This window comes from Pteropus medius, unplaced genomic scaffold, assembly GCF_902729225.1.
Source record: "Pteropus medius unplaced genomic scaffold, Ma_sr-lr_union100, whole genome shotgun sequence".
Taxonomy (NCBI): Eukaryota; Metazoa; Chordata; class Mammalia; order Chiroptera; family Pteropodidae; genus Pteropus; species Pteropus medius.
In genome coordinates this window covers 1,429,386-1,456,509 of record NW_024355526.1, presented here as the reverse complement: position 1 = coordinate 1,456,509, position 27,124 = coordinate 1,429,386, and the positions used below count along the sequence as shown (strand labels likewise).

The 27,124-nt window shown below is 59.0% G+C and overlaps 1 protein-coding gene across 19 annotated transcripts in view; it reads left to right on the top strand.

Annotated features, from left to right (window-relative positions):
* Positions 1 to 27,124, top strand: part of PNPLA7 (patatin like domain 7, lysophospholipase) — a 55,670-nt gene that overhangs the window by 8,622 nt on the left and 19,924 nt on the right. For 13 of the 19 annotated variants that reach the window (XM_039858996.1, XM_039858984.1, XM_039858978.1 and 10 more), the window contains 11 exons: positions 5,793 to 5,921; positions 6,319 to 6,399; positions 7,181 to 7,307; positions 7,951 to 8,091; positions 8,654 to 8,970; positions 17,200 to 17,277; positions 18,605 to 18,810; positions 19,392 to 19,523; positions 20,105 to 20,228; positions 20,737 to 20,850; positions 25,577 to 25,646. In XM_039858996.1, coding sequence (XP_039714930.1) covers positions 5,793 to 5,921; positions 6,319 to 6,399; positions 7,181 to 7,307; positions 7,951 to 8,091; positions 8,654 to 8,970; positions 17,200 to 17,277; positions 18,605 to 18,810; positions 19,392 to 19,523; positions 20,105 to 20,228; positions 20,737 to 20,850; positions 25,577 to 25,646 — 1,519 coding nt within the window. The remainder of the gene's footprint in view (positions 1 to 5,792; positions 5,922 to 6,318; positions 6,400 to 7,180; positions 7,308 to 7,950; positions 8,092 to 8,653; positions 8,971 to 17,199; positions 17,278 to 18,604; positions 18,811 to 19,391; positions 19,524 to 20,104; positions 20,229 to 20,736; positions 20,851 to 25,576; positions 25,647 to 27,124) is intronic. The other 6 variants (XM_039858987.1, XM_039858991.1, XM_039858986.1 and 3 more) reach the window with 4 other exon arrangements.

Below are 27,124 nucleotides of genomic sequence, written 5' to 3'. Positions count from 1 at the left end.
CATGCCTGCAGTCCTGTGCTGGGACTCGGACCCTGGACGTGCGGGTGGGGGCTGTGGCTCTGGCTGGGGAGCGTCTGAGTCTTTGAGGGCGCTGACTGCGCTGGGGATGCGGTAAACCAGGGTCCGTGGCTCCGTCCTCCGCTCGGCCGCCTGGCTTCTGCAGACCGCTAGAGGCCCTTCTCTGTCGTCTGCATGGTGGCCGGTGCTGATGGCACCTGATCTTGAGCTGAATGCTATCTCACCACACTGTGAGCTGCACCCCCAGCCTGCTGCAGTCACCTCATCCTCAGGTCCTGGGTTAGGAGAAAAAAACGAGTGACCTTTGGAGAAAGTGGCCACAGGGATCGATCGGTCATGTGGAAGGGCATCATTTTTGTCTTCCCAGGCACTAGTGTTTGTCGTTTTTAAAAAATGTAAATCTTATCAAAATAACGCAGTATTCTAAGAACGCATTTGTTCTGTGACCCCCACTCGTGTACTGTCCCTTGCCCAAAAAGGGTACTCACAACTCGCCGAGGCCCCGCTGCGCGGCCGACTTCTCCTGTGCTTTGCAGTCTTTGTGTTGGGTCCCTGTCGACCGTAGGCTGTCCTGGTGGCCCTGTGACCTCATTGCCCCCACCATGGTGAAGCCGTGTGCACGTGTCCTGCTCTCTCCGTGGGCCCTGCACACAGCCGGTGGCCGCAGGGCCCGGGGGACGGTCTGGCTCCCCAGAGCTCGCAGTGCCCAGGCTCCGCCAGCTCCACGGCTCCGCCGTGCCGCGTCTGCTCGGGCCTACGCGGGTGCATCCCTCACTGGGCCGGCCCTCCCTGGGCCTCCTGAGAGCGGGCGAGGGAGCCAGTTCACAGACCTCGGTTCAGGATTCACGCCTCCCGGCCCGTCCCTCTTCACCGTACTTCCCAGGAGCTTCTCCGACTTCATCTCCCCACCTTCCACCGAACTTTTCATTTCTGTTCTCACGTTTGTTATTTCAGGAACTCTTTCTTTTTAAACATCGTCTTTTCTCGTGGGTGATGTCGAACAAGGGCCACTTTTGTTCCCTCGTCATCTCTGGCTCTTCTGGGTTTCTCCTCTGTTTAGTTTGGCTTTCTCCCTCAGATCTGGCCTCCTGTGCCCCACAGCCTGTGTGTGAGAGAGTGACGTCCTCATTGGACTCGCCACACAAACCACAGATGAGCTGTAGACACGTGTCGTGGAACAGAGAGGCCAGACCCACACAGGGAGCGCACAGCGCCTTCACGGCCGGACTGGCAGCGGGGGAGGTCAGCGCACTGCCCTGGGGCCGGCGGAGCCGTGTTGGGCTCCGTGGGCCGCCGGTCTCCACTGCAGCCGCCGAACCCCACCGTCCCAGCTTGAACGAGCTCACACGGCCGAGCTCCAGCAGCTTCGCTTACGCCAGCAGTGGCTGCTGGGGCCCTTGGCTACGTTTTTTCCTGACTGTGAGCCATCGGGACTTGGTTGATTCAGCCTGGAGAGGGAACCCCGAATAATCTGGGCGCTGTGAATATTCCACACCTTCCTTTGAGTGCTGGTTATACGACTAGATAGTTCAAGAAAAGGCTCGTAGGCTCCTTGGAGGCTGGCTGCGGGCCTGCGTGTGCTCAGGGTTTGTCCCCGGGACTCCCTGCAGGAAGGCTGGCGGGCTCCACAGGTCAGTGTCTGTGAGTTTCTTCTCCAGGGCAGAGCCCCAGACTGGAATCTGCCAGTGCCCCGCCATGCGGACGTCAGGGAAGGAGTCTGGAGGTGCCCCTTCCAGGGGGACACTCATCCGGCCCTGGCGCGACATGGAGCTCGGCCCTCGGCCATGCTTGACGCCGCAGCCCCCCTCGTGCTGGTCGCAGCCAAAGCCTGGACAAATGCAGGAGCAGTTACCGAGCGCGCTGCGAGCTGCAGACAGGCTGTGGGTGGGAAACGCCTGCGAGGCTGGGTCCTGGTCTCCTTTGCCGACCACTGTCCAGCTCGAAGCCGGAGTCCCCGTAGGCAGGAGCGCATCCTGCTGTGGGCACTGCGTCCGTCCGTCTGTGAACGCCTGTGTATCCAGGGCTGACCCCGTATGGCACAGCGCAGACAGTGGAACCAGCCTAGCCCCGCGTGGCCTGTGCAAGACAGAGCAGAGATCCGAGGCAGCGCGGACAGCCGAGGGCCGCAGGAGCCCACCGCCCACAGACACGAGACCGAGCGGTGGCCGCAACCTGACTGGTGGAGAACCTGTTGACGCGGACCAGCAGTCCCTGGAAAACTGTAACCGAACCCTAACCTTACGAATCGCACTGCAGACACCAGTCACGTGATGGGGGTCGTCAGATTGGGTGGACACACCAGGGGCTGGCGGCCTCTGTGAAACCCAGTTCTCACAGAAGATTTGGCGAAAGGTAAAGGGATGGGCAAAGCCACATCATGAAAACGCGAGACAGCCGAGGGGCTATGTGAACGTCGCGCAAAGCAGACTCAGGCCACGGAGTGGCCCACGGGCAGAGACGGGCGGCGCGGGCCCGTGGGTCCCACAGATGCTCGTCCAGCCACAGGGTTTCAAAGATGTGACTTCGGTGTGGAGCAGAGTGTCGAAGCCGAGAGGAGAAGCAGCTGCTGCTCTCCTTGGCTGACAGACGAGGGAGATGGGAAATCTGCAGACACAGAATCTGAACAACAGAGCAGCCACCTAGATTAGTTAATCGATTAGTTGAACGTTATTGAACTGGAGCAGCAGAAGAAAACACGTTCTTTTCAGGTGTACACGGAACCATCGCCACAGCCACTAGTTCTGGGCCATAAAACAAATGTTAATAAATGTCAAGGAATTTTGAATCGTGCAGTGTATGTTCTTTGGTTGTGATGGTATTAAACTAGAAACCAGTAACAGAAAGGAATAGAGGAAATCCCCTAAATATTCGAAAATTCAAAAGTACACTTCTAAATAAAATATCGGTCAAAGAGAAGTTACAGGGAAGTCAGAATACTTCAAACTAAATGAAAACGTCACATTGCAGGTTTGCGGAGTGCAGCTAGGCTAGTGCACCGAGGAAAGTCGCTAGCCTAGAATACTTCTACTAGAGAAGAGAGAAAGTCTCAAATCAGTGGCCTACACTTTTACCTTGAAAAACTGGGAAGAGCCAGTGGAAGGGAGAAAGGGGTCAAGATAAAAGCGGGGGTCAGCGAGACGGCAGGTAGGGAGGTGGCAAGAACGCCACTGGGCCCAAACGCTGGTTCCTGGCCAGCATCACACTCAGGGAGCCTCCAGCCAGGGCAGCGGGGGACAGGGAGCAGATGCCGACCGGCGGCGTCGGAAGTGCACGGGGACCAGAAGGTGAGGGCTGAGCGACTCCACCCACATGAAGGCAGCCCCGGAGCTGACATGGAGAGAGTCCTGGGCGGGGCCAAGCTGCCGACGCCCACAGTGCGGCACAGACTACTGCACGGGAGCTCAAGTCGGACCTGTGGCTGAAATCTTACCCAGAAGGAGGACTCCAGGTATGAGTGGCTTCACGCAGACCCCACTCAGCATTTAAAGAAGAAATCATGCTGATTTTACAAAAACTCGCAGAAAAGCGCAGAGGGCACACCAAGCCAGACAGACAGACACTGCAAGGAGAGAATTGCCACCAATGTCTCATGAACAGAAACACACGCCCCTGTAAAATGCTATCAGTTCGAGTCCAGCAACATGTAAAAAAAGGGTACTGCACGAGGCCACGTGGTGTTTAGCTCAGGAACGTAAGACTGTCTCATCAGTCACAAGTCTGATGCGCCACATCCACAGACTGAAGCAGTAGCACCCTGTCATCTCAGTGGAGGCAGAAAAGGCGTTGGCCAGGATTCAGCATCCATGCATGATAAAAACGCTCAGAAAACTAGGAAAAGAGAGTTTCCCGGATTGAGGTAAGGATGTCTGTGAGAGCCCGCAGCTGGCACCGGGCTCCCCGGGCGAGACGGACACGGTCCTTTGAAGATCTGAAACACCTGCTCGTTCACTCAGAGCCGCCGCCAGGCTCAGCAGCACTGAGGGCCTCCCCAGGGCGGGGCACGAAGAGCTGGAGTTGGAAGAAGGACAGATGGCCTCTGTCCACAACCAGCACAAAACCCGGCAGTCCACAGGAAGCTCTGTGGCCCAAGTGAGCTCAGTAAGGTGCCTGCGTCAGAGCGTAGAGCCAGCTGCATCTCTGCGTGTTAGCGAACAATGGGGAATGGAGACACTAAAAACGGCAGCATTTACAACAGTCCCCAAAGCCACAAATACAGGGTGTCAGTCTGACAGGCCACACACAGGACCTATATGCTGGTGAGGGAGCCAGAGCAGCCCCAGAGGGACGAGGGACACACTGGTTGCTGCGCTCGGAAGACGTACTGGTGAGAAGGCATGCCCCCCAAAGTCATCATCACAGTTCCAGTCAAAACCTCCACGAGCTTTTGATTCTAGAAATGGGCAAGTTGATTACAGGATCATAAGGATGACGGGGAAACTAAAACAGCTCAAGGAATTTAAAGAACATGCTGGAGGACTCACACCGCCTTGTTCAAGCCGTACCACGAGTGACCAGATGGTGCAGCAGTGACACACAGATCAGCTCCCGAGCACGGAGCCCAGAGATGGCCCGCACGCTGGCAGGCTGGCCACTGACAGCCGCAGAGGCCGTCGCGAGCAGACGATCCTCTCAGCAGGCGGTGCTGGCTTCGCCATCCCACGCAAATGACCTCAGCCCACCTCGCCTTGACTGCAGGTGGCCATGTCTGCCGCAGGGTTTCGTAGATGCGACACAAGAACCTGACCCATGAGAGAACAGCGCTGCTGAGCTGGATGGACTTCGCCAAGTTTAAAGCCTGCAGTCTGAGAGACACTGCTGGAAGAGCCAGTCGGCCGCAGACTGCGACACCCACGTCTGACTGGGGACCTGTGCCCAGAGTGTGCGAAGAACTCTCAAGACCCACGTCAAGGAAACAGGCCACTCAGTGAAAAACAGACGTGCAGTGTGGCCAGATGACCGCCTGGGCGGCCATGACGCCAGGCGAGCAGTGACCAGCATGCGCCGGTCCCTCGGAAAGTGGGGTGCGACCCTGGGGAACCGTAACCCCGTCAGTGGCCGTGTGGTCAAGGCTGCGAGGCAGAGTGCTGTCCACCACTGTCTGCCCCTGGAGGACGGGGACGCACGGGCTCACTGGCATGGCAGCTCCCTCCTGAGGCTGCCAGCACCCGCCCTGCAACACCCCGGAGCTGTAACACTCGGGACCACCATGGTTGAGGGATGACGGTGTGGGCGCATGTCTGTGTACGTCACCCGACAGTCTCACAGCTGGGCGGTTCCTCGGGCACTGCGAGGGTGAGGAGTGCTCACACGGCCCCGGGGGCGCGGCCTGGCCCTCTGTGATGGCCGCCGCCCTGGGAGCAGCGCTGTGTCCTCCCCCTGCCAGTGGGGATGCTGCGCTGCGTCGACATGAGCCGCACGCGTGGCGCACGCGGTGTCCGGGTGCGCCCTGCAGGGAGCGGGCTGGGCCCTCCGTGCGTGCAGGTGCGTTGCGTTTTGACAAAGGCAGAACCTTTGGGACAGAAAAGGGCAGGGTGGTCCCCGGGCACAGCGGCGGGAGGAGAGGCGTTGGCAGGATGCAGCTGGGCGCGGCGGAGGGCGAGGTTGTGCGTGGGGCTGCCGCTCCTGCCATGCTGCCTGGCCCATGGGCGCCCTGCCTCCCCCAGCCCCCCTCCTCCGTGACCGGGCCCGGCCTGTGTGTCACGCATCAGGCAGGTGGAGAGCCAGCTCCAACCCCACCACAGCGGGGCAGCCTGACCGCGTGTCGTCCCTCACAGGGCCACACTGCGCCGTACAAAACCGTGTCTGCCCGTGCCGCCGTCCCATCCACTGTCCTCCGGCTTCCAGCAGTGGCCTTTCAAGGCGTCTTTGAGAGATACCCTGAAACCCTGGTGAGGGTGGTGCAGGTGGGTCACCTCCCCTTCCCCCCACCCCCGACCCCCCACCCCGGGCCTTCCAGCTGCCGCGGAGTCCCCAGCCCCGCGCAGGTCGGCAGGGCGGGGGCTGCAGGCAGGGCTGACCGCTGGCAGTGCGGGCCGCTGGGCGGGGCAGGGAGGACTCAGGTGTGAAGAAGCTTTGCAGCGTGTGCTGCACACTGAGAACGTGTCCTCATCACTTGGACATCGGCAGATCACCCACTGCCCCCCCAGAGAGAGCGTTTTTAACTTCAAATTTCTCGTTCCGAAGTAATTTTTGGTGTATGGAAAACTTACAAAAATACTGCAGGATGCTCATGCCGCTGGCGCTAGCATCTGAGGCGGCCTGGGGCTGTCGAAGCTCAGCTCACGGCCACCCATCTCTCAGATCATCATGGTGCGGCTGCAGAGGGTCACCTTCCTGGCCCTGCACAACTACTTGGGGCTGACCACGGAGCTCTTCAACCCCGTAAGCAGACGCGGGGCCCCCGGCTGTGAGAGGTAACGATGGGGCCGTAGTCTCTCTTGGACCAGAGCTTCATGCCCCTGGGCCTTGTGCTCAGTACCTGCCCCCAGCGGGCCGGCAAGGTTGCTCCTTCTCGGGGCCTGGACTCCGACCCTTCTGGTCGCCCGCCACTTGTCTGCGGTGGCCCACTGGCCCCTGCGTGCCCCGTCTGGCAGTCTGCAGTTGGGCCTGAATGCAGCCCCTTTGGTCACTGGGCGCACGCTGAGTTGACTGCCTCCAGCAGAGCTGTCTTCTCCTGTCCCCTGGTGTCCCCTGACCCTCCTTTGTCAAGGTGGGGGGAGGACTGATGGCATTGAGATGGGATGACCTCGCGTCCCCCACAGGATCCTCATGAGGCATGGACGGGCAGCCGCGACTGTACCCACTCTGTCCCCGGATGCTAGGCCAGTGCGCGTGCGTGGGCTGTGCCAGCGTGCCCCTCACTGTGCCGACTCGTGACGCTCTAGGCTTGGTCACCTGGCTTTGCTGACATCTTGGGCAAATCCTTTTGTTTTCTGCATTTTTCATCTTAATGAAGAGTGTTCAGGTTTCTGACACTTTCGACCACTGTCTGAAGTTGCTGGACTTGCCGAGGTGGAAGCGAGCTGGGTCATCCTTCCTTAAACCCGCCTGCCCCACTTTCACGGAGCTGGTCCCCAAAGTGGCTTTTCCTCGCGGGCCTCGCGTCACTGAGGGCACGGGCCTCGGACGCTCCTGTGGCAGCCACTTCTTTCTCACGCCCCAGGAGAGCCAGGCCATCCCCCTCGTGTCTGTGGCCAGTGTGGCCGCCGGAAAGGCCAAGAAGCAGACGTGCTGCGGCCCCGAGGAGAGGCCCGACAGGCCCCTGCGGCCCCAGGAGTCCTGCGACCCAGGTACTGCCCAGGGTGCCTGCTCCCCCCGGCCTGCAGGGGACGTGGCTCTGGGAAAGCCGCTGGGCCGTGAGCTTCGTGCTCCGACCACGGGGCAATGGATTCTCCAGGTGGGGCCTCCATGTGGGGAAAGAGACTCCGTGCTTCTCAACTAGGAGTCCCTTGCGGGTGGTGCGTGACACGCACCACACTAACCGCCACCGTGAGCCAGCACCGACAGTGCGGGAAACTCCGTCAAGGCGGTGGCCCCGGGCCCTCCCTGCACAGCTGTGTGGCGTCCCTTACCGAGTGGCCACTGGCGCCAGGGCTCCAGGCTCACCAGGCGTGCTCGCAGCCACCTCCACTAAGAATGGCCAGGGGGAATTCGCAGCCACCTCCACTAAGAATGGCCAGGGGGAATTGGAAATGGAAGGGGACCAGGGTTCACACCTGGGGCAGCAGGTCACCTTCATAGCGCTCGGCTGGCAGCAAGGGGCTGGTCAGTTCAGAGAGACCCTAGTGACGGGGCCGGGCAGGGCCTGTGGGCAGGTAGGCACAGGGGACAGGCCAGGCGTGTGTGGGTGATAAGGCCATGGCCTGAGGAGGCAGGTGTGTGGTTTGTGCTGCTGTGGGACACAGGCCTGGCCTCACACCTGTCCCCTCCCAGCAGACCGTGGGGGCCGTGTGGTGGCCTCTGGGCCTCTGTTGAAGAGAAGTCACTCTGTCCCGCTGCCCTCCATCCATGAGGAGGTCTCGGACGAGCTCAGCAAGGCCCATGCCGGCGACCAGGCTGCTTCGGCCCCACCAGGTAGAGGACCCCTTCCGCGCCCCAGGCATTCATGGGTGAGCAGGCCGCCCAGCCCGGGGGCCCCGTGTCAGCGCTCTGGCTCCGCTGGGGCTGCGCTGGCCGACTGGCTGCCTGCACTGCCACACTGCCCGTGCTGGGCTGTGCCACCAGCACCTGTGTGTGCATCCCCACCCCCGAGGCCGCGTTTCCAGCCCCTCTGCTGTCACCACCCCACCTGGCTCCTGGCTCTTGGTGGCCCAGTTGCAGAGTTTGTCGTGCTTTTCGGTCATGTGTAGGCACACTTCCCTGTCCCTGAACTTTCTCCACGGGACCTTTTCTGTGACGTCTGCTTGCTTGTCAGTGCTGCAGTGCCCACCAGCCCACTCACTCACCTGGTGGGCCCGGCAGGGCAGTTCACGTTCACACTGTCACGGTCCAGCTCTCAGTGTAGCCTGGCGCTCAGAGGCGTGATGAGGCGCGGTAGCCATGCTCCCGCGACATGAGTCCTACCTGCAGGCGCCGCGCGGCTCAGGGCTCGGGCTCCACCAGTGCCACGTCCTCACCCTCCCTCCTTCCCCTGCAGGGGGCACAGCAGGTGCCAGCTCAGACCCCAAGGTGGGCTGTGACCGCTCTAGGGCCCTCCTGCACGCAGACGAGCGCCCCGAGAGCACCGTGCCCGGCAAGGTACGCACTGCTGTCCCCACGCCCTCTCCCTGCTGTGCCCCCAGTCACGCTGCCCATGTTCCTCTCAAGTCCAAGAAGAGCGTGACTGTCGCAGAGACGCCCTCTGCGGTCTCCCGCCAACCGGAGAGCGATGCTGCCGAGACTGTCGCCAGCACGAAGACAGATGCCATCCTCAGAGCTGCCAAGAAGGACCTGCTCTCCCTGATGAAGCTGGATGTAAGTGCCCAGCCCGCCGGCCCTGCGGTAGCAGACGGGGCCGCAGCCCCCTCGCAGGCAGCGGGCATCCAGCTCCCGCGGACGGGGCTCTCGACAGAGCTCCCTGATGCCCGTCCTCTCCATGGCCCCAGCCCCCACCTGAGGCGGGACTGCTTTGGGCTCAGGATGGTATGCTCACGGTGCATGGGGCTGCGGGTAGCAGGGGAAGGTTGGTGCCTCGCTCGCATTCTGTGGGCCGGGCCACCACCCAGGACACCGATGGGAGTCAGAGTGATGGTGCCCTGATCGAGTCCCCCCCACACGCTCGCCTTCCGCCCTCTTCCGCCACGCCTCACGGGCCAGGGGACTGCGAGCCACGGCAGCCACTGTGCCAGGGACAATGCCCCCGACCCAGCCACGGGCAGCCACTGTGCCAGGGACAATGCCCCCGACCTCTTTTGAGAGACTGCAGCCTTGGGCCTTGTGTAGATTCTGTGGGTGACTCGTTCTGCATGTTCTGAGCCCACCGCCGCGTCACTGTGGTGCTGGAGGCCTTGTCATCTTTGCTCTGGGCCAGTGCGTGAGTGCACTGTGTGTGCCCATCTCTCACCCGCGCTGTGGGGCATGCGCCTGCATCCCTGGGAGGTCACCGTCACCTTCCAGACTGGCAGGTGGGGGCTCGTGCGGCCCTGGGGCTCCAGGCCTCCATCCCAGGTATGTACACATGGGCTGCGAGCCTGGCGGGGCCTAGGCAGGGCTGCTCCGGGCCAGAAGGTTGGCCCTGTGTGGGGGCAGCGGTGGCGCCGTCCCCTCCAAGGCTGGCTGTGTTCTCTGCAGGAGCCCTCCGTCGGTCACAGGTCCTGCGCGGGAATTCTGCCCAGGATTTGCCGTGTTTGCCTTCCTAGTGGTTCTTAGTGGGCAGACTTTCCTGCTGATGGCGCAGCGAGCTCCCCGGTCTTTCTCTTTGTGGATAGCGCTTCCTGTGCCTTGTTTGAGAGATGTGTCCTTTGGCTTGGGCAGAATTTTTTCTGCAGTGTTGTCAAAGTGTTACTGCTGTCGTTTCTGAGGTCTTAATGCAATTGGAATTAATTTAAAGAAAACTTAAATTCAAGTAAAGACTTGGATTATAGATGCTTTATTCTCGGATCGTTGTGGGAAGTCTGGCCTGCTCCACAGAGTCTGTTCTGCTTTGCCTCTGTCACCAGCGCGGTCTGTCCAGGTCCTCTGCCGCGTCCCCACTGCTCTGGTGCCTGCACCCAACAGTGCAGCTCTGCAGCTGGGGCTGCCTCCTCGAGCCACTGGAAAAGGAGACAGGCTTCTTCCCGCTGCTCATGAGGATTTTGTCACTGGCACCCTTGGCACTGCTCAGCATGCTAACTGGTTCCGCTTCCCCGCTAAGTTTGGGGGACAGAGGAGGAGAGAGAGCTGGGAGGCCCCCTGCACTGCGGTCCTTGAGCTGGAAGCCCTGTCACCCTGCCCTGCTCCGCCTCTGTCCACCAAGGGCTGACTTCCTTCTGGGAGGCGCTTGGCAGGTGAGCACCAGGTTACAGCAGGCGACAGCATGCTGCCTTCCACCAGTGTCACCAGAAGCCAAGGCTGCAGCCCCGCCCCGCGAGCAAGCGAGCGCACCACGTGGGGTCCCCACTCCCACCCCGCAAGCGCACGGCGCAGGGTCCCCACTCCCACCCCGCAAGCACGCGGCGCGGGGTCCCCACTCCCACCCCGCAAGCGCGCGGCGCGGGGTTCCGTTCCTTCTCTTGCACGAGACCCTTCGCTTCAGTCGCCGGCTCCTCCGCTCTCCCACGGTGCCTCTGCGTTTCCTCTCTCCTCCCGCAGACTCGAGGGCGTCCGCGCGCTTCCCCTTTGTGGGCCTCAGCCTTCCTCCGTGTTTTCCGCTGAAAAGTCCTCTGCTTGAGCGTAGATGTGCCCCGTGAGCTCACTAGCTCTCTCACCAACGGCCAGGCCAGGCCAGGCCAGTCCGCATGACGGCGGAGCCCGCGCGCCTGGCGGTTGTGCAGTGCCCGCTCTGAAAGCCACTGTCACTGCTGAGTGGCGCGCCGTTGCAGTCCGGCTCTCACGCTCTCTGACCGTTCTGGTGCCGGCAGCTGCAAGTCCAGTCTCTCCTGGGTCCCAATGGCTCCTGCCCCCAGGGTCGTGTCTGTCACTGGCCTGATTGCCCCTGATAACTGAGCTGCGTGGGGTGCTTCCGTGTAGACCTTAACGACGTGACCTTCCAGCGGAAAGCTTTCCGCTTGCTTTTCCTGGCAGTCGGGGTTGCTAGCAGTTCGACATCTTCTTCTGTTCCGTCTCGAGGCTTGAGGTTTTCTGGACTTCCGAATTCCTCAGTTATGCTTAAAATTCTTTTACTCATTGTCTTTAACCCATTAATAAAATATTCGGATTGTTTTAGTTGACATTTTCTCAACTTCATTTCAATAATTTTAAACAAGCCTGTTTTGATTACCTCACCTCTTGTGTTCGCCTAGGCTACGTTTGTCCTGCATCTTCTCACTCATCGTAGAAAGCTCTGGCGTGCACGAAGGGGTGGTCGCGGCACTGTGCCTCCCGGCTGGTCGTCACCCAGTCGTGGCCGCCTCTCACGGCTCCGCCCCCTCCGCTCTGCAGAAGAGGAGGGCCCTGCTGGGGGACATCACCATAGTGTCACTCATAGCTCAGACCCTGAGAAGGCCTCGTGCCCTGACCTACCCAGGCGCTGTCAGGCTTCGTCAGCCGTGTCATGCATTCCCTCCACCTGCCACAACTGCTACGTTCCCTAGAGAAGTTTTGGGAAAAGTGCGGAGCATCTCACATACACACAGCTTCCACCGTCATCAGTATCCCCCCCACGTGGTGCATCTGTTACGATCCGTGAGCCTGCCGCCCACACTGACACGCAGCTGTCACCCAGAGTCCATGGTGGACATTGGGGTCACTCTTGATGCTGTACATTCTCTGGGTATGGACAGATGTACAAAAACACGTATCCCCTGTTACGGCGTCACACGGAGCAGTTTCTCTGCCTAAAAGCTCTCTGTGCCCCGCCGATCACCACCCCCCGCCTTAGCCCTTGGCAACTGCTGGCCCTGTTACTGTCTCTATAATTTTGTCTTGTCCAGGATGTCACGTAGTTGGACGCACACAGCATGCGGCCTCCTCAGGGGCGCTCCTCACATACCAGTGTGCATTTAAGCTTCCTCCAGGTTTTCGTGGCGGGATGGCTCGTGTCTTTTCACTGCATGATGTTCCACCGTCTGGATGGGCCGCAGTTTATCCGTCACCTCCTGGAGAACATCTGGGTTGCCTCCACATGTCGGCAGTTAGGGACAAGGCGGCTGGAACCCCTGTGTGCGGGTTCCTGCGTGGACAGTTTTCGTCTCCTTTGCGTAGATACCGAGGAGAGCGATGGCTGGGTCAGGTGGCAAGAATATGTTTAATTTTGTAAAAAACGCACCAGACTGGCTGTGCCATTTTGCATTTCCAACAGCAACGCGCGAGAGTCCGCTGCCCCGCGTCCTCCCCGGCACTCGCTGTTGGCAGAGTGGCCCTGCCAGCAGGTGTGCAGCGGCGTCACGGTGTTGGTTACTGCGTGTTCCTGACGACACGTGATGGGCATCTCTGTTCATGTTTGATGGAGGACCTAGTGAAGCTTTGGCCCATTTTTAAACTAGATTGCTTATTTTCTTATTGTTGAGTTTTAAGAGTTCTTTGTACGTTCCGGATAACAGTCTTTCATCAGATGCGTCTTCTGCAGAATTTTCTCCCAGTCTGTGCCTTGTCTCTTCGTTCTCTTAACAGTGTCTTTCAGAGAGCAGAAATTTTCCATTTTAATGAAATCTAGCTCCTCTATTATTGCTTCATGGACCCTACCTTTGGTGCTGTATCTCAGAGGTCATCGCCACACCCAGGGTCATGTCGGTTTCTCCTGTGTCATCTTCTAGGAGTTCTGTAACTCCTCGTCTTGCATTCATGAGCCATTTCGAGTGAACCTTTGAAGGGCGTGAAGTCTGTGTCCAGGTTCGCTGTCGCACATGGATGCCCGGCTGTTCCGGTACCATTTGCTGGAAGGCTATTTTTCTTCTCCGTTTTATCGTCTTTGTTCTCAGGTCAAAATCGGTCGACTGTATTTACGGGGGCCCGTTTTGGGGTTTTCTGTTCTGTCCCATTGATCTCTCTGTCACTGCTTCAGCAACACCGCAGCGTCTTCATTACTCAGCTCTACAGTGAGATTCGTTGTTGATTGTGACTCGTCTCTCCACGTAGGCTTCAGAACCGTGTTGCCGGTGTCCACAAAGTGACGGGCCGGGGTTTTGACTGAGGCCGCACTGGACCCGGAGATCCGCTCGGGAAGAACCGACGTCGCGACGACACGGAGTCTCCGTAGCCACGACCACGGGGCGCCCCTCCATTTGTCTCGTTCTCCTTTGGTTTCGTCCGTCAGGGTTCGGCCGTTTCCCTCAGAGAGACCTCGTGCGTATTCGGTAGATTTATACCGAGGCATTTCATTTTTGGGTGCTGATGCAGATGGTATGGTGCTTTGAATTTCAAGTCCCACCTGTTCATTGCTGGTCTGTGGGAAGGCGATTGATGTTCGCGTATTGACCTCGTACCCTGGGACCTTGCTGTAACTGCTCATCAGTCACGGGAGGTTTTCCGGTGGATCCTTTGGATTTTCTAAGTAGAGCGTCGTGTCTTCTGAGACAGAGACAGTTTTTTGTCTTCCGTCCCAGTCGGTATACATGCCTTTTATTTCCTTTTCTCATCTTATCAGCTAGGACTTCCTGTACGGTGTTGAAAAGGCGTGGTGAGAGGGGACATCCTGGACATCCTCCTACGTCATCTCAGTGGGCAAGCTTTGAGTTTTCAGCCTTTAAGTATGACGTCAGCGGTGGGTCTTTCATAGCTAGTCTTAACCAAGTTGGTTAACCGAGAGTTCTGACGATGAACGCGTGCTGGATTTTGTCACGTGCTTCTTCTGCATCTATTCATATGATCATGGGATTTTCCTTTTTTGGTTTGTCGATGTCATGGATTACGTCAGTCGATTTTCAGATGCTGGAGCACCCTTGCATACCGGGGATGAGTCGCACTTGGTCATTGTGTATAGTTTTTTTAATGTGTTCTTGGATTCAATTCACTGACATTTCACTGACAATTTTTGTGTCTACGTTCCTGAGAGATATTGGTCTGAGGTTTTCTGTCAGTGCTCTTGTTCTCGTTCCTATTTTGTCCACTCTGCTTTTTCTGATTTTTATGGTTTTAATTGAGCACTTAAATGATTCTTTTTCCCCCTTTTCTAGCTCGTCTGTTATACTTAGTTTTCTACCTTTTCAGTGGTTTCCCTACAGTTTGCAACATGCATTTACAGCTAATCCAAGTTCACTTTCAAATAACACTGTTATATAACAAGAAATATATACATATATATTGGTCTCAGCCCCTGATTTTGACAGAGAACTTCTGAATCCTTTGGAATTTCCCGAGTGATAGGAAATGAGGCAGATCTTCATGGGCTCCTGGTTGGGGGCTGGCCTCCAGAACAGCAAAGCCACAGTCGGAATGGTTGGCGAGCGCACCCACAACAGGCAGGGGTGCGCCCCAGCTCCTCAGGGATAAGCTCCTGTGCCTGGGACCTGTCCGGACCTGTGCTGTGTCCCTCTTCATCTGGCTGTCCATCTGTGTCCTGTATCACGTCCTGTATTATCTAAAAAAGCAGTAATGTAAATAACTTTCTCTGAGTTACGTGAGCCATCTGGCATGTCATCACACTCGACGATGGGGTGGTAGGAATCCCTGATTTATAGCAAAGCCAGACAGAAGTGTGGCTAATCTGGGGACCCGCTACTTGTGATTGGGGGTGGGATTGCGGGACTGCACCTCGACCCGTGGGGCTTGATTCCACATCCAGCTCAGTGTCAGAACCAAGTCCAGGGCTCCCAGCTGGTTCCCGGGGGGTAGGGGTTGGGGAACTGCTTGGTGCGGGAAAAACCCACATGTTTGGCGTCAGAAGTATTTAGCGTGGAGAGAGAGTTTTCCTTTGGAACGCTGGAGCACTGTGTGGGCGGTGCCCTGTAATGACAGTCGCCTAAACTGGTGTCTGACAGTAATTGCGGTCATCATTCCTCCAAGTATTTTCTCTGTTCCTTTCTCTGTTCTCCTTCTGACATTCAGATAACGCATAAGTTACACTTTGTAGTTGTCTCACTGTCCCTGGACAGTCCATCCTGCGTGTATCGGTCTTTTTTGGCTGCATCTGTTTTGCTGACATGCTCAGGCTCACGGATTCTTTCCCCGCGGCGTCAGGCTGCTGCCGAGCCCGTCAAGGCAAGGTTTGTCTGTCGCGGCAGAGATTCCACCTCCGATGTTGCCCTCCTGCTCTTGTGTGGGTCTGCTTCACCCACCAGAGCCCTCGGCGGATCCGTCATCATCACTTTAAATGCCCTGTGCCTGATGAACCCTGTGTCCCTGCTGTGTCTGTGTCTGGCTCAGATGCTGGCTCTGTCTCTTCAGAGTGGGTCCTCTGCTTTCGTGATGTGGCTTGTCATTTTTCCTCGTGGCCGGACGTGATGCACATGCACGCGGGAGCTGCTGTCAGGGGACCTTAGTCCCTCAGAGGGAGGCGGGGGCAGTGTTCTGTAGTTCCGGGAATGGCTCCGTGTCTGGCGCCCGAGCCTCTGCACCGTGAGCCTCACGGTGCTTGTTTCACGTCCGATCCCTTCGGGACAGGACGGCCAGTATGAGCAGGAGCTGACTGTCCCTCCTCCAGGTCAGCCGGGCTCTGGTAAAGCCCCAGCAGGTGAGGCTCCGGCTGGCTGGTGTCCCCGAGGACAGGACTCGTCAAGAAAACAGCGCTCCTGGCATTCCAAGTGGTCTGTTCCCGCCCGGCCGGGGCCCGAGGGTTCCTCTCCAGTGTTTACGTGCGAGCCTGCTCGGGCCTGTGGGTACCTCTCACGGGGGCCCTGCGGCTGGCTCTCCTCGGTCCTCCCCTCTTAGAGGCATCTGCCAAGCCCCCCACAGCTCGTCAGCTGTTGCCACACGGAGCCCATCTGCTGTCCCCGCCCTGCGCGTATTCCTGCCTCGCCCCGGTGTGGGCCGTGGTTTGCTGTGGCCACCGTTCGCCGATGGCTCTGCTTTGCAGCTTGTCCAGCACCCTACTTGCCAGGCCGACGGTGGCCTCCCAGCTCCGTACGTGTGGTCTGCAAACCCGAGGTCCGAGGACAGTGTTCACGATTTCTCGTCACGTCATACAGATCAGGGTCTGAGGGACACACGCGGCTGTTGATGATTTGTTCCTTAAGTCTTTTTAAAAAAACTTGATTATGGGAAAATTTAAAACCAGACAAAATGTGCAGAAAACTCTAACGAAGCCAAGATCCCATCTTCCAACAAAATGTCGGTCAGCTCTTGACCTGTCTTGTTTCATTTGCACCCCAAGAGCACTAAGCCCCTGGGGTCCCCACTGCACCCCTGCGGTGACCCCATCCTCTGTTGTCACGTCACATTAGCAGAGTTGTCAGTATTTTCCTTTAAAAGACGTGTGGTATTTTTAAACAAACACAATGCCGTGTGATTCTTAAAAGCGTGGCAGGAACCCTTTAACGTCTTCAACTGGTTGGGCCCAAAATTGCAGCTGTCTTGTAAGTGTCCCGGTGGTTGGGGCCACACCTGCGGTGGTCGGTGGTTCTCCAGCCCCTATCATAGGGAAGAGGCCGAGTGGCTCCCCGGTGGTTTCCTGGGGTCCGCCCGCACCCTGTTCAGAAGCTCACTTTCTCGGCCATGTCAGCAGCCTTGGTGCCCGGGCTGGAGCCGCCCACCTGTTAATGATGCGGTCCTGATCGTCCTCCACAGCTGACCTGTGAGCAGTCCCGTGAGCTGCGGTTCCCGCACGGGGGCACCTCAGGGGTTCCCTCCGTCCCATGCCCGCTCTCCCGGGGTCACGCCCCAGTGGGAGCTCAGAGCACGTCTGGACGCCTGGCACCTCGTGTGCTCCGGCCTATGTGTGGCTCTTGTGGAGAAGGGCCAGCGCCCGCCCTCAGAGCCCATGTCGGGGTGCCGGTCCGACTCGGCACAGCTGCACTGACGTCCCGTGTGTCCTGGGCTGATACCGCCACTTCGGTGCCCAGACGTCGGCTGGCTGTCCCGCTGGGCAGTGCTCTAAGGCCCCTGTGTCTGTGGCCTCTTGGGGAGCCAGGTGCTGCTTCCGCTTCCACTCGTCCCCCCGGCCCCTGTGCTGACGCTGTGTTTCTGTCGTAGGACCCTTCTCTGCTGGACGGCCGTGTGGCACTGCTCCACGTCCCGGGCGGCACGGTGGTGTCAAGACAGGGAGACCAGGTGAGCAAGAGAATGCGGTCCAGGCGAGCAGTCGCCAGGGCTGTCGGGCACTGCAGCCGGGCTGGATGGAGGGCGCTGGACGCACAATGCAGGGTCTCGTCACCGTTTCCATGAAGGCTCCCCTCAGGCTTGTCCTCCTCATGGGGCGGGCACGTGTCCACACTCACATGCGCGTGCACATGTAGACATGTTTCCTGGTCACACACACAAGCCAGGAAGAAGGGCGTTTTCTTCCCCAGCTCTTAAACCCAGCCGCAGACGAAGATCCGTTCTGATTCCACACACGAAGGAGTCTCCGGTTCTGGGAGCCTCAATGTGCTGGGCGGGTCGCACCTCCGCACCTCTGCCTGGCCAGGAGCCGGGAGCCCTGGGCCGTCTCTGTGGGGGTCGCACCCTCTGGCCCGCATGCCAGCATGTTTGTGCCTTCTGCGTTCAGAGCAGCCGCAGCCAGACCCGCTCTCTTGCTGGGGAGGCAGACCGAGCCTGGGCCTGCTCTCCGGTCCGCTCGCCCTGTGTGCTTTATTGGCTGGGCCCAGGTGACGCCAGCTGATATGGGGCGGGACGGAGGGCGGCAGGGGCTCTGGGCACGTGCGGCATTAGGCCTTCTGGGCGTGCTGCCGTAGGCACCACGTCGCTGTTTGTCTCTGCCCTGGCCCTTTTCTCCTGGCTTTTCCTCAAAGGACACAGACTGCCACTGACGTCGTGTACCACGCAGCCTGGCCGCCATTGTGGGGCCAGCCTTCTCCCCATGCTGCGCTGCCAAGTGCCCAAGGGGCCACGGCCGGAGCAGTAGCTGGCCTCAGTGTGCCCCAGCCTCCCAGACCTGCGCCATCAAGCAGCCCTGGCCCCATGAGCACAGCCAGCCTTTCCGCTGCACTGGCTGTGGCTCGGACCATGAGGTCATCAGTGGGGCCGGGTGAGCCGGTTCCGAGCGGGCGTGTGACGGGCACAGGCTTGCACGGGCCGTGTAGCATTGGCCCTGCAGTGCGTGTGACGGGTCGGGGCATGCGGGGGACGGGCCTGCCGGCCACTGTCAGGGCTGCACAGAGTCTTGGAGACTCAGCCTGTGGATCACTTTTGAGGAAGAGAGGTTGTACCCTCTGCTTGGTGAACACTAAGCGGGTCGCACGTTTGTGTGGGACAGAGAAGCATGCGGGTGCATGGGTGGATGCTTTGTGAGTCCAAGGCTGGGCTGACTGCCCCAAGCCTCCTGTGACCGATAATTAAATGACAAAACCGCCCGTGGACACTGCCACATGTCTCCAGTCGTGAGACGAGTCAGACAGAGGTGGGCAGCTGACCGTGGGCCCGCGCCTGTCCCCGCCAGGACGTGAACATTCTCTTCGTGGTCTCGGGGCTGCTGCACGTGTACCAGCGGAGGGTCGACAGCGAGGAGGACACCTGCCTATTTGTCACGCGCCCCGGGGAGATGGTGGGCCAGCTGGCCGTGCTCACTGGCGAGCCCCTCATCTTCACCATCAGGGCCAACAGGGACTGCAGCTTCCTGTGCATCTCCAAGGCGCACTTCTACGAGTGAGTCCACCTGCGGGGCTCTGCTCGGGTCCCGCCCCTCGCCCTGCTCCCGCTCGAGGAGGCAGGAGTCCTGGGAGAAGGCAGGACAGCGGGGTGACAGGGAGAGATGGCAGGAATGGGTGTCATGCTGTGGAGGCGAACTGGACGGACGTAAACTCCACTCAGCTGTCCAGGCCCAGACAGGGGAGCAGCCTGTGGGGGGCCCAGGCCTGGTCCCTCTGCGTGTGTCTGTGTGTTCTTGTGTGTCTGTGTGCTCGTGTGTCCCTCTGTCATGTGTTCATGTATATCCACATGTGTATCATCATGTGCGTGTCGTGTGTCTGTGGGCTCACAGCACGAGCCCCCGAGGTGGACAGCTCTCTCAGAGCCACTAGCACTGGGTGTACATGGGGTGGATGGAGCAGGTGGCCGACTGAGTGCCGTGCTCTGTCCCAGTCCCTGGCCAAGGGCCGCGTCCCCTGCTAAGTGGGTCTTACTGATCGATAAGTGGAGGTGCAGGCCCTGCCTGCTGGCGCGCGCCTTAGCCTGGAGGGAAGGGGCAGAGCCAGCATGGGGCTGGAATGACTGGGCTGGCACGGCAGGATCATGCGGAAGCAGCCGACCGTTGTCCTGGGCGTGGCGCACACAGTGGTGAAGCGGATGTCGCCCTTCGTGCGGCAGATCGACTTCGCGCTGGACTGGATGGAGGTGGAGGCCGGGCGTGCAGTGTACAGGTGGGCCCGCGGGGCGGGGCTGGGCGGAGGCGGAGGCGGGGCCTGCAGGGTACAGGTGGGCCCGCGGGGCGGGGCTGGCTGGGGGGCAGACTGGCTGGGCATGGCTCCCGTGGCTCTGAAGTTTCCAGAACACGCCTTGGGCTCCTCCCATTCTGTGCTGATGTGCACACACAGGCACACAACGTTTCCGTGGCATCTTTCCACGTCAGTACCTGCAAATCCACACCCTCCCTTAAGACGGCCCAACACAGGCATCGCTCCTGCAGCCTTTGTGAGCCTCTGTGCCACGGGCTCCCCTGTGATCTCGGAGGAGCGCCCTTATCTTCTGGTTAGGACGGCGGCTAATCCGGACCTGAGTCTTAGCTGTCGATTTTGTGGTATTAAAGCTAAGGAAGTTTTATTTAATCAGTTACAAACCACCAGGAGCCCTTTCCATGTTAGCATATAGGTTTTTTAATGGAAAATAACTATTGTCCAAAAAAATTTAGGGAGAAGACTGCATTCCTTTATTAGTACGGGGGCGGGGGTGGCGGGGGCTCCTGGCCTGTGCCCTGCCCACTCCCAGCGCCCCACCCTCACAGGCAGGGGGACAAGTCGGACTGCACCTACATCGTCCTCAGCGGCCGGCTGCGCTCCGTGGTCCGGAAGGATGACCTCAAAAAGCGCCTGGCTGGGGAATATGGCCGTGGTGACCTCATCGGTGTGGTAGGTCTGAGGTGCCCTCGGCTGCGTCGCATGCTGGGGTGGCGCTCGGCCCACCTGGCTCCTTAACTGGGCGAGGGGAATGAGCCCTCGGAGTGACTCGGTCGGGGGGGGAGGGTGATTACTCCCGCAGTTCTTAGGTTCGAGCAGTTTGCCTGCTCCTAGCCTGGGCAGCAGCACTGGGGTTGCCTCTGGAGGCCAAAGGTCAGAGGTCTCTAGGAGGGATGGGGCCCAGGTGGTTCCTCCAAGACCCTCGTGTGTGGGAGGAGGCCCTGGCTGGGACAGCTGCCTGCTCTGTTCTTGGTGCCTCATGGGGCACCCTGTCTTGGGTGCTGGGGCCCCTTCGGCCTTGGCAGGTCCGGTGCTGCTGACCGTGTGTCCCCTTGCACGCCGCAGCACAGTGGGCTGGGCGGGTGCCTTTCCCTCCCGCTAGTCACCTGCTCCACACTTCCAGAGGAGCGGCTGTGCGCTCTGCCCACCAGTGCGACACAGGCTCCTCTGGTCCCCTCAGGTGGAGACGCTCACACACCAGCCCAGGGCCACCACCGTGCATGCCATCCGCGACTCGGAGCTGGCCAAGCTCCCCACAGGGGCCCTGACCTCCATCAAGCGCAGGTACCCACAGGTGAGGGCTCCTGCCCAGGCTGCATGGGGGTGGGCGTCACCGTGAGGTCATGATCGCTGTGCAGCGGGCTGTGTCCTGTCTGAGGTCACCGGGGGGCTCAGGTGAGACAGTGGAACAAACTGGCTTCATGTTTTTGAGGGCGACAGGGCCTCGGGCAGGTGTGTGGGCGCCGGCCAGAGGTACAGAGGGCACAGGGACTCAGCAAGTGAAGTCCACCTGGCCCCACGTGTCTGAGGCTGTGCCCCGACCAGCTGTGTCACAGGTAATAGCAGGTGGGGACAGGGCCTAGTGGCAGTGTGGTCTAGGCGGTGCAGGCTTGCTCACCGTGCAGCTCGGGGAAGTCGAAACCAGAATCCGAGGAGGGCAGGCAAGGCTTGGGCCAGCCCGCCATGCGTCCAGGCAGCAAGATGGGGCCCGCTCCTGGGGCGTCCCCACATTGGCTTTCTGGTCTTCACGCCCTGCCTGAGTAGCAGGGTGCAGCCGAGGAAGCAGAGGCTCAGGCCCGTCCACTGCTTCAGCATGGCAGCAGGTGTCCTGCAGACATCAACGTTCTAGAACAAATGGCAAGTCCCCTAGGCCCTTTTATGACGTTAACATGCCTGTGATACCAAAGCTCAACAGGAAACTCCGTTGTTTCTTAGTACTGTAGCCGTATGGACTCTATATTAGCACGTCAGCTAGAAACACAGGTGTCTGATTAGGGTCCACACAGAGAATGTCAGCCAGTGTGGAAAGTTATTAAAATACAATGAATTATGGCAAAAAGTAAAAAGGAAAACCTTATGATTCTATTGAGGCATTTAACAGAATCCAGCCGTTACGAATAAACGCTCTGAGGATTGAAAGGAAACCGTTAAAGGAGACTTTGTTCTGGAACAAAACCCAAAACGAGACAGCTCCTCCCAGCTAATAAAAAGTGTTGGAGAAAAAAAGGAAACAACTGGCACACATCTGGAAAAAGAGTAAAAAATATAGTTACGGATAGTACGCACCCTCTTTACTAGAAAACTCCAGGGAAACAGGTAGGGCTGTGGGTCAAGGTCAGCGTGGCAGGGGCGGGGTTCCGAGTCCCAGGTGGCAGTGGAGATGGAGCAGGCCCCCCCAGAGGACCATGAAGGAAGGCCGGCCACAGAGGCTCGCTGCAGAGGTGTGGCAGTGGACGCAGGTCCCCTGCAGGCCTAGCTGCGTCCTGTTGTGTGGCAGGCGTGGTCCTGTCCCAGGGCAAGTCTTTCTCGTTGGAGACGGAGTGTGTGCCCCGCGGGCAGGGAGCGCAGACAGGGAGATGCTGGACAAAGGGACGGAGCCGCGCAATGTGACATCTCGTCACGCTACTCGGCATGGCTTGCAATTTAAAACATGAATTTTTTATTTCTGGACTTTTCCATGTAATACTTTCAGTCTGTGGCCAACCGCGGATAACCAGAACCCCGGAAAGGGAAACGCGGATGCGGGGGCCGTGGGGAACGTTTTTCTCAGTGGCCCGGTGGGCGGCACACGGGGCCAGGTTCTGTCCTCGGGCTGCCCAGCCTGCCTGAGCCCCTGGCTGTGCTGTCCTGTCCTGTCCCTGCTCCTGGCCACCTTTCCAGCTCTGGGCCTGGTGTCCGTGAGGTGACCACCCTGAGGGGCTCTGAGCCTCCTGGGGGCCCAGGACTGTCCTGAATGCTCGGTGTTGATTCTCCCCTTCCTGCTGCTTCCCGTCTGTGGTCGGCCTTCACCGTGAGAGACAGTGGCCTGCTCTCCCGTCACATGGCGCTGTTCGTCCTGGCTTCAGTCGCCCTTGGCTGTCCGATGTGTATGTCGTCTTTCGTGTGGACGTTCGCATCCCAGATCTGGTCCTCCTGACGTGGCCCGCGCGTCCCCACCTCGGCCCGTCCCATCATCCCGACCCTTATTCATGGGCACGTGCAGCCCTCCCTCAGGACCCCCCCCACTGCAGCTGCGTGTCACCGTCAGTACCCCGACAGTCACCCCCACTCCACACCAAGCCATGCCATTCTCACAGCTGTCACTCCAGTTGTCACCACCACCCCCACACCCCAGGCCACCAGGCCCCCCCTGTCCTGAGACTCACCAGAAGGCAGTCAGCCCTTCCTCCCTCCCTCGGTTAGTACTTTACCGGCCTGCGGCTCCTGTGGTTTCGGGGACTTGCATCCGAGGGCCTGGGGGTGGCCCGCTGCAGCACCAGGAGACCACAGTGGAGGGCAGAGTGCTTGTTGCGGTGGCCGGGAGCATGGGCGAGGGGATGACAGTTGGCCTCGGGCCACCACTGCACAGCAGCTACTGGTCTGGGGGTCCTGGCGGGTGGTACCCTCGCCACCGGGACACACCTTTCGGCTGGTGCCTCAGCTGCACCTTTGGAGGCCAGTAGTTGACACGTGGCTCTGCCCTGCCAGCAGCTCTGGGTGGCGGGAGGGGGCTGGGCCTGTGGGCCGCGGTCCTGACCAGCCCCTGGTTCTGGGTGACACTCTGCAGCTTCCGACATGGGCAGTCCTCAGGCGGGTCTAGGGAAGGCTGGCCACACCTGCGGTCAGTGCTGGCTCTGCCTCAGCGCACCCTGCGGTTGGGTCCTCAAGGCAGACAGGCAGCCACAGCTGCCAGCCTGCCCACCATCCCACCCACTGCGTCCTCTGCAGGGCAGCTCCCTGGGGGTCCACAGACCCTCCCCACCTCCTGTCCCCAGGCCACCAGCCTCGGTGCTTCGCTGTCCACAGAGCCGACTGAGGCCGCCCACGTTCAGCTCATGCCAGCACCCAAGCCGACCTGCGGGGACTGAACTTCCTCCCTGCCATTGGCAAGTTGCGTGGCAGAGCCTGGGAGTAGCGTGAGCTGCAAAGGGGTCAGGGCAGTGGGGGCTGGTGGGCCAGGCTCCCACGTGCGCCGCTCACAGAAGCCCCAGGCCAGTCCTGACGGCGTTCCACACTGCCGGCCCCCAGCAGAGGCTGGCCCTTTCTGTCTGCGCTCAGACTTGGTGCAGATGGAACCTGACCGGTGCTGTCCTTTGAGTCTGCCGTTCGGGGTGGCGGCGAGGGACCCACGTGGTTCTGCGTGTTGCTGGCACGTCTCTTTGTTTCCGAGCGGTGCATCACTGTCACTCCAATTGTCCCTCCACCCCCCGTGATGGCTACGTGGGTGGCGTCCAGGCCGAGGCCGTTGCGAAGGGCCATTCGGAGCGTCCTCGAGTCAGTGTTTCGTGGCCCGTTTGCACGTCTCAGGTGCTGCCTGAGCGTGCGATCGCCCGGCCGAGGGGAGGTGCGGCTCTGACTTCTGAGCCGTCGTCCACCAGCCCCACGCTGCGCCGGGGGCCCCGGCAGTGGACGTCCCGTCCGTGGCATCTCGACACTTGGTGCTCAGGTGGTCAGACGCCCTGTCAGACGCGAGCCCAGCTCTTGGTGGGAAACGGACCACCCCCCCCACACACACACGATTAGAATCTGCATCTCCCTGATGGTAAAGATGCTGTGCACATTTTACGTGTTCGTTGGCCTATTTTGAACCTTTTCCAAAGTAGAGAAGACCACTTTTTAAATTATCTTTAACAGAATTATTGTCAATTTGTAATTCTGATCGTTATATGTTGTCATGTATTTAAAGGTTCTTTTAGAGAGACAAGTTCAAATATTAATAGATAAAACGTGTTTGGGATTGGTTTCAGAGCTTTTCAAGGGTGTGTGTGAAATAGGGTGAAGGGAGGGTGGGGTTCACAGGCGTCTCTCTGCCTGTGTATGTGTTTGAAATTTTCTGTAATTAAGTGTCTTTCTTAATTAGCCCCTACCAACAGTTCGATGCTATGTTAGTTGAGTATGAAGCAGACCCTCCTCTTTAGTTTGTTTCGGACCCCTCTGCTCACACTCCTTTGTATCTCGCATCTTACAGTTTGGACAGTTTGCCCTGTGTCTTCCATGAGTCTCTGCCTCCAGCATCCTGGGCTGACGGGGTCCTCAGAGTTGGCTCGCAAGTGGAGGGCTGGCTGGCGGGGGCTGGGGAGTGCTGGTCACTGGAGTGTAAGGGGTCAGAGCTGGTTCCTTCCGGAGTAGCCCCACACTGCACTGGAGGTTCAGGAAGCAGACAGGAGGCTGGCGGGGGTGGGGGTGGTGCAGAGAGCGGGGAGAGGAGCAGCATTGGCCTTAGGGAGCGGCCTCCGTCACCTCTCTGTTCTCAGCATGCTGTCTTAGGTGACTTGGGTTTTTCTGAAGCTAGACAGTGTGACCACGGGCTGCATCTGAGCCACAGCGGGAGGCTATAGTGCAGTGTGTCCCCTGTGGTCTGAACACCTCAACAGTGCAAAGGCGGTCAGCAGCCAAGAGTACATGACAGATACTTTGACATTCCAACCTTAAATACTCCTGTTCTCACTCTAAACATTTTAGTAGTAATACAGTCAACAGTAACATTTAAAAAGTAGGACTTCTCGGGTATCATGTAATCCCAGCCAGTGCTCGTTCTGGGAAGTACCCACTGGCCTGTGGCCGGGGGTCTGGCCTTCCCTGGGCGGTTGTCCCATGTTTCCTGCCCTGGAAATGAGAGAAGAGGCCCACCATCAGGGTCTCAGGGCACTTGCTCCTTGCACCTACCACTGCCAGTCGACCTGTTCAGGCAACCCAGCTACCCATCACCCACCCATGTCCCAGAGCAGTTTATGGCCATGTGGTTTCAAAGAGGTGAACCCAAGGTCCTTGCCTTCTTGGTTTAAAATGTGTGGTTGGGTCTGTTCTTTCTCCACCCTCAGGTTGTGACTCGGCTGATTCATCTCTTGGGTGAGAAGATTCTGGGCAGCCTTCAGCAGGGAACTGCAACAGGTATGTCCCCAGGCCTGGCGCATTGGAGCCCCTACCCATCCAAACCTGGAGCCCCTCCCACTAAACCTGGAGCCCTGCCCACAGCCCCGCCCACCAAGCATGGAGCCCTACCCTGTGGTCTGTGTCTGTCATAGTCAACAGCCTTCCACTCTAGACTTCTTGCTGTTCTGTGACCTCTGCCCGCTCTGCCCCGAGCACCCTCTGGAGAGTCCACTTCTCCCCCTACCCCAAGCCACGTCCTCAGCGTAGCCTCTCTGAGCCCCATGCACCATGATGCTCCCAACTCCTCAGTTCCTGTTTTCTGCTTCACTTTCCTCCTCTGCACTTGTCGCCACCCCCTGGCACATCACATGTCTCCCCAGCTGGCGTTTGCTGTCTCCTGCACTGCTGTGTAAGCTGCAGGAGGATGGGTGTCACGTCCCTTCTCTCTGGGGAAGCCCCTTTGACAACAGCTCTGTAGAGCAGGTCCATGGCCACCTGTCCTCTTAGCTCCCCTTCACCCGAGCCCGCCTGCATGCCCCTCCCCACGGGGGGGACGACGTATGGGGTCTTGCGCCCACAGTCCCTCGCAGGGCTGCGCCTCTTCCCTCTGGCCTCCAGGGTGCTCCTGTGCCTTGTTCCTGAGCACAGGGAGTCGTGGGGACTTTGTCTTTTAGTTTTTAGAAGTTTGATCTTGGAGTGTCCGGGCGTGAATTTCTCTGGGTTTATCCTGTTTGGGGTTTGCTCATCTTCGTGAATCTATAGGTTTGTAGCTTACCGAATTTGGGAAGGTTTCAGCCTTTTTTCCTTCAAACATTCTTCAGCCCTCTACTCTTTCTATTCCTCTGGGATTCCTGGGTTTACTCTTATCCCAAAGAGCTCTGACGCACAGTTTTAATCTTTTTCTCTCCCTCGTGTTTTGGTTGAATAGTTTCTTTTGATCTGTCTTCAAGGTCATTGGCTCTTCCTCGGCTCGATTCTGCTCTTCAGCCCATCCAGAGAGTTTTGTTTCCGTCATTCTGTTTATGCCTCTGTTTCAAGACCGTTCGTGACCGCTGTTTGTCTCTAATCACAGCCTTATTGTCCTTGTCAGGTCATTCCAAATTCTGAGACATGTTGTCGTTTTCGTCTGTTGATGTCTTTTTCCTTGTTCTAGTTGAGATTTTTCTGGGTCTTGGTATGCCTGGTGATTTTGGACTGTACCCCGTTTTTTGAGTCTTATGTCGTGAGACTGCTTCCGTTTAAGGCTTCTATTTAAGCAGACCGTCGGTGTGCTCATGTTCACGGAGCACATCCTGGCCCTCCCTCCTGGGCTGCTTCAGTGCGCATGGAATTCTCAGGGCCTCTGCAGTGGTACCTGGGTCTGCCCATGTGTGCACTGCCCAGAGCCAGCGAGGGCTGGCTGGTGCTGCACACCACACTCAGTCCCCAGAGCCACCGCTGTGTGATTCTGGCTGGTTTCGTGCATGGACTTGGCGCTAGAGTTAGAGAATTCCTTT